Source organism: Mastomys coucha, unplaced genomic scaffold (genome assembly GCF_008632895.1).
Source record: "Mastomys coucha isolate ucsf_1 unplaced genomic scaffold, UCSF_Mcou_1 pScaffold23, whole genome shotgun sequence".
Classification (NCBI taxonomy): Eukaryota; Metazoa; Chordata; class Mammalia; order Rodentia; family Muridae; genus Mastomys; species Mastomys coucha.
Window position 1 is genome coordinate 100,699,372 of NW_022196906.1, and position 6,813 is coordinate 100,706,184.

At 40.8% G+C, this 6,813-nt stretch overlaps 1 protein-coding gene across 10 annotated transcripts in view; it reads right to left on the reverse strand.

The window, feature by feature from the left end:
* Positions 1–6,813, reverse strand: part of Dock3 (dedicator of cytokinesis 3) — a 299,780-nt gene that overhangs the window by 67,661 nt on the left and 225,306 nt on the right. For 9 of the 10 annotated variants that reach the window (XM_031343655.1, XM_031343657.1, XM_031343659.1 and 6 more), the window contains 3 exons: positions 6,454–6,646; positions 2,785–2,912; positions 125–271 (listed from right to left, as the gene is read on the reverse strand). In XM_031343655.1, the coding sequence (XP_031199515.1) occupies positions 125–271; positions 2,785–2,912; positions 6,454–6,646 (468 nt within the window). The remainder of the gene's footprint in view (positions 1–124; positions 272–2,784; positions 2,913–6,453; positions 6,647–6,813) is intronic. The other variant, XM_031343658.1, reaches the window with a different exon arrangement.

The following is a 6,813-nucleotide window of genomic DNA, read 5'->3' on the forward strand; positions in this document are numbered from 1 at the left end:
GTAACATGCTGACCACCATGCAGGGAGGAGGCTGAGATGAAAATGTGGGGTGGTGAGATGGGAGTAATGTAAGGAGCCCCGGGTTAGAAAAGAAAGCAAGAACACCTGAGTGTTAGTTACTAACAGTGATCTCGGCTGTGCACTGCGGGCACCGCTGCCCTCTTACCGCCTCCTGAGCATGTGATTTACTCATGATGGTGAGTAGAGTCTGTAGGAGAACATCCAGGAGGCTTTCCACCATCATCTCTACCTCCTCCATGACATCTGCCTCCTGAAGTGAGCATGAGAGAGAACACCATTAGCATTAGGCTGAGGAGCTGTTCAGGAGCAGAACTCACTAAGTTACATCAGGAGTGATCTAATACTGATCTTGTACACTCACCAATATGAAGTATAAGGAGGAACCAGGACAATGGCTTTGGAAGGAGGTGAGGCAGATATGCCTCACCTGTACAGGCATGGTGGCTGGGCCCTTGCCTTTACTAATACCAGCCACAAATTTCAATCTCAGGGAGACACAGTAATTTTGACACACAGGACAAAGATGAATGCCCTGAGTTAAAAGGTTTTCCTTGATTTCCCCAGTGTAGTGAAGAGAAAGCATGCCTTTAATGACACTGAGAAATGATGAAGTTTGAGAAATGGCAAAGCCCCCCCCACCATCTCGATTTTTTGCAAACCCCCTCTGTGGCCATTTCTAATTCCTTAGTCTGTTGTGATTCTCAGTACATCTGAAAGACCATTCTCAATCCGTACATCTCTGACAGCTTTATAAAAGTAGAACATGCCTTCTCATAGGCTACTTCTCAGTTACTAGAATTTTAAAACAGTTTGTATTATCCTTTTATAGACATCACATATTCATTTCAAGTTTTGTAGGGTGGCTTTAATTATCTTCCAAAGAGATTCCCATTATCCCTTCTCTAAAATATATTATAAAATTTTATTTTGTGTATCCATGTGATTTCTGTGTGGTGCACACGTGAAGTCCAGAAGTCGACATCAGATGTCTTCTGCTCTTCTCTACATCATCACCATCATTATCATTATTATTATTGGAGACCAAGTCTTCAGCTGAACTTGGACTTTGCACTTTATACAGAATGGCTAGCCATCAAGTCTCCTGGATCTTTCCTATTTCTCCATTCACCCAGTGTTGGGGTATAGACACATGTACCATCGTGCAAGGTCTTTATGTGGGTGCTAGAGATCCAAATGCACATCATTCTTATGCCTGCAAAGCAGCAGTTTAAACACTGAGCCATCTGCCCAGCCCTTCAAAATATTTGTACAACTACTGATGATAATTCTCATTTTCTATCCATCCATGTTGCTATCATTAAACATTTACTATGTGTCACTCACTGTTTGAGAACCTGACTATACCGAAATGGACTAGAGAGACTTATCTCTGATCTCACAGAGGTTAAATTTCATCTTCCTTTTACCTATCCACCAAATATAATTATATTCTGCCCCATGTCACCTGAGGAATTGGCTCTTGGGGCTAAATTAATCAAAGTGATTTTAATACTACTTTCTCTGATACATGTTTGAGCAGTTGTAGTCAATTAGTTATATTCACTCTACTCCCCCAAATGCAACCAAACTATATCTTTTAGGTTTTTCACTGGTTTTCATTTTTCCTTTATTTTTTAAACCCCTCTTCAATGTATTCCCTTCTTTTAGCAATAAGCTACCAGACATATGACTGTGGACTACTGTAGACATTATGTGCTTCGTGTGGCTTCTAAGAGTCTGGTGGGAAGGAGCACTGCCAGGTCTTATCTGGAGCAAAGAGCAAACAGCAGTGTTGCTAGAACCATCTCAGCCGCGTTCTGACAAGCTGGGTCTCTGTTATTAGAGGGTGCTTTAATTCTGGACACTAGAGCTCCCTTTTCAGTTTCTATCTTTTGCCCAAATGAAGCATGCCTTTCTTTTAGGTGCCTCTTTTGCTCAATCTAAGTAGTCAGGTTTGGTAAATATCACCTGGGTCATATCCTTCATTTTAAATGCACTTCAAATTCTATTCTGGGAGCATTAACTTAAAAAAATTATAATAAAACCCATGCTTATTTTTCATTGTCTTTATACCTTCCCTATAGTCTTCTAGTTTTCTATAATACACATTTCTTCTATTATCAGTATATAAAATAAATAATATGAAAGCAAATACTACTCTCATCCATGCCTATGCTTTTCCTCTACCCCAAAATCTCTTCTTCTACCACATATTTCCTTAAAGAGAAAACAGATAAGAACATGGTTGAAAACTGCTGTCTAAGGAACCACTCTATGTCTGTCTCAAAGGTACAGCACTCTTAAGGGCAGCAGATAGCTACCACACATCCTGACCTTATCTCACCAGGATGTAAGGACGCTGTGGGGAGAACCAAACTATCTGAAAGCTAAACGCCTGAATAAACAAGATTCCCCAACTAGTCTGGGTCTGCCTCCTGGTATTTGTACTTAAATCCTAAGAAAACTCCCAGGAATCCAGAGTTAGTCCCTTTTGATAGAAACAGAAGATGAAATGTGAATGGCCTTTCTGATACTGTGGGAAATGATTTATCGGTGTATATTTATAGTAATATAACTATTAACACACCAAGGATGTATTGTACTGAGAAACTTGCTAGGCATACACATTCATTTGGGCACTTGCCTTTCATCAATAAAGGCATCTGACTGAGAAGTACACAAAGTGATCACTGTTGGTCTGCTCCTGACTACAGTAACATAAGATCAGAGCAGAGTAAGTGGGGAGGGCTGTGGGGTCACTACCAGAGAGCTGGTCTTGACGATGGAGAAGATGCTGCCCAGAATCCCTGAGCAGATTAGCAACTCTTTCTGCTGCCTCAGGTGAAGATGAATGTGGTGAAGAACCACAGGAAGGAGGATGCGGCGGGATTCTAGGAAAGAAAACAGAGATGAGGTCATTCATTGGAGGACAGCTGGCTACTGACAGAAGCTAGTGGCATTGTAGGACTTGAAGGAGATGGGGTTAAGAATAGAGTCGTAGTAGAGGTTACCCACTTCCAAAAGTCTAAGTCTTGTGCGTAGAAATTATAGGCATTCGATGACACAGTTTCTCCATCTTTTTTTCCTTCATTATTATTTTAGACCCCTACACTAATGGCATGTGTAAATAAGATTTAAGTAGAAGTTTGTTTCCAAATGATACCTTTTTAATGATTAAACTTCAAATTAAAAGCAGTTTGTACAAAAAAATCTGTGTGTCACATTTACCATGAACTACAATGACTAGATTTGTAGGCTTACTAGCAATTACTAACTGCTCCTCTTCATGCCATGTCTTCACAGCCTGTTACTCCTGCCCTGGCATGCGCTCACCATGTCAAACCATCTGGCCTATCTCTCTTGGGTCATGGGATTTTGGAATAGGAATATCATGTTAGCTTGTCAAAGCCTTTGAAAACCAGTGAGCTCTAGATCAACCCTACTGCATATATTAAAATATCTTTCTTTTCTTTGTCATGTTACAAGAACAAGAAGTCATGCTGGAGCCCTAACTCAGACAGGTTGTCCTACACTCAAGCTCCCTTACTAACTGATTCCCAGTCTTTAAGCAGGCTGACTCCTCTTCTACCAGGCTTGGGTCTCCTTGCATAGAATGGTTTGTTAGTGGCCTCTCTTACTAAGTAATACAAGTGTGACCATGTTTCTGGCATCTTAAACTCTTGTGATAGTGGTTATGCACCCCTGCAGATACTGTCTTACCTGTCCATAATAATTCAGATTATCAATAACACAAGTCATGGAAACTATAATTTATTGTTTATATCTGATCACATTTAAAGGTTTCATATGAACTTCAGAAATAATTTCTTTCATTTTTATCATGCATATGGGTGTTTTGTCTGCATACCACATATATGCAGTACCCACAGAGGTCCAGAAGAGGGCACTGGGTTTCTTGGGACCAGAATTACAGATGGTTGTTGCTAGAAATTGAACCTAGATCATCTGGAAAAGCAGTTAGTATTCTTAACCAGTAAACCATCTTTCCAGACCCCAGAAATAAAAATGTTAAGCTAAAGATAAATTATATGACATATAAGAGTTTTGATATTGTTTTGTCAAATACAATGTTAAAAAATAATGGTGTGACAGCTGTTCTATATTTAAAAGGATGCTGAGACAAAAGTTAATTACTGTATTTTATATCAAAACACAAATTACAGTAGGATTTATAACAACTGATTGCTGCTTTCAATAGAATAGCAGTTTGTTGTTAGAACATGCCAAAGACAATCAGTATGCTCAGAGAATAAAGAACTGTTTCTATGACATCACTGGAAAAAGCCTATTTTAGGGAAGATGCTATAATGTGAACATTAAATCAGAATAAAATGCAAATGAAAACTTGGTGGTGGATTATCATAAGATTTAATTACATAGTCCAACATTACATGAGTTTTCTTAAGTAACTGTGCCAAGCAGCTGAACACATACAAAAATAACAAAAGTAAAAATATCAGTGAGAGCAGGGGGCTGTTTCATTTTCTGTAGTTTGAAAGCAACTTTCTGAGACAGTACATAAAGAGAGAGTTGTAAGCAGTGGAATTAGTGACAGTGTCCAAGTCACTGGTAACATCTTTCAGTCTGAGGCAGGAGAAGAAGTGTATCATCAACAGTTACTGGAGAAGGGCTGATTTCCTCAGTGGTAATGTCACTCAGGACTGATCCTCACTGCTCCAGCTGAGTCAGTGGGAGCAGCTCTTAGAGTTCCAAGTGTACACAGCATTGAACTAACAAGTCGTTCTTATGCTCTGAAGTCAAAATTTAAAAATTAATATGTAAAATTGTAGTTATGAAAATTCAGATAACCTTTTATGCAGACGCTTTCGATTTATTCTTGTGCTTTGGGGTTTTCTAGAATACTGGTATCCTACTTAGATAATCAGGCTACTATTTGATAGTGCTATACATTGAAACTGATCATAAACAATATAGCTTCAAGGATAAATCCAAACTCTCTTTCTGCAAGGTCTCCTGGACTCCTAAGGCATCAGTTGGTCCTGATTGCCTAGGAACTATAAAATTTGTCTGTCCACTTCTCTCTTAGAAAGAGAGGTGGGGAGGGAGGGAATGAATACATATCCGACTGGTGAGCCAAAGAAATAAGCAAGCAGAGTTTCTCAGGCCCCTTCAGGGCCTTTTTAACTGCTGGTTTACCCTTGTCTTCTAGGACGGGGCACTTTTTTTTGTCCTCTCTCCTTCCCTTTGTCCTTTCATCTGACTAGTGTTGAGACAGGATTCCACAGCCAGCACATGGCTGGACCTGTGCCTGGAGACCAAAGACCTCCCACCACATACTGTATGGCTATGTCCCCATTGAATTCATACATCAAAACCTAATCCCCATTTAGCATTTGAAGCGGGATAACTTCCTAGTGATAAAGTCCTGAGTGCCTTATCCTCATTAATGACACTAGTACCCCACCTCCTCTTGAGACAGGGTCTCACTGTATAGGCCTGCCTGTCTTGGAACTTGATATGTAAATCAGGGTGGTCTTGACTGCACAGACATGTGCCTGTCTCTGCCTCCTAAGTGCTAAAATTAGAAGTGTGTGCCACCTTACCTGGCTGAGACTAATGGCTCTTTTTTTTTTTTTTTTTTTTTGAGACAGGGTTTCTCTGTGTAGCCTTGGCTGTCCTGGAACTCACTCTGTAGACCAGGCTGGCCTCGAACTCAGAAATCCGCCTGCCTCTGCCTCCCAAGTGCTGGGATTAAAGGCGTGCGCTATCACCACCTGGCACTAATGGCTCTTTAAAAGATATCTCAGAGAGTTCCTGCTCTTTCTGCTAGGTGATAAAACAGAGAGGAGAGATATCTACGAAACAGGACGTAGACTCAACTAGATATCAAACCTACTTGTACCTTGATCCTGGACTTTCAAATCTTTAGAACTGTAAAAAAATAAGTATTTGTGCTTTTTTGTTTTGTTTTTTTGAGGCAGGGTTCCATGTAAGCCAGGCTGACCTCAACCTCCCTATGGAGCCAAGGATGGCTTTTTATTTTTCATATGCTGAGTTACAGGCATGTGTCCTAGTTAGGTGTACATATGACAGTCTTATTATGTAGCTTAGGCTGCCTGTAACTCACAGAGATCCACCTGGTGTCATACCCACACTATTCATTGTTTTAAAGCCACCTACCTTACGGAGTTCTACAGTCACAACATGAGAGGACAAACAGCACCTTATGAGCTTGCCCTAAGGTCTGGGCTCCTAAGAGTAAACTGGAAGACAAGCAGGCAGGCCCAAATCTTGGCTGAATTTCTCATATAGTTTACTAAAATCACTATACTTTCAGGGTCACTGATTTCTTACATATGGTTGTTAAACTGATACTATGAACTGTTTAAACTTTGGCTTCCATCCAGGAAGGGAAGACATAAAATTGGACCTCTTTTCAACTTAATTTACCTGAAAATGAAAACAGGCGACTATCCACTGTCCTGGCGATGGACTGCAGCTTCACCACATCCATTGACTGCCCGATGTGCACAGTGCTAGGCATGCTTCCCAGTGTGCCTCGCACAAACTCTGCTACCTCTTGTACAGTAAACATCTGCAGCAGCTCATCAAAGATGGTAGGGAAGGAATTGAGTAGTGCAGCCTGTGGGAGCAGGTAAAGCTGTGGTTAGCTCAGAGTCTGGCTTGTGCCTATCTTGTATGTTCAAAGGTATGAGGGTGAAAGAGTTTCAGAAGGCACTGCAGCACCCCTGCCTTCAGAGGTGTCTTCCCTGGCCCTTGACTCTACTCAGCCCTACACGACTCTTTTTT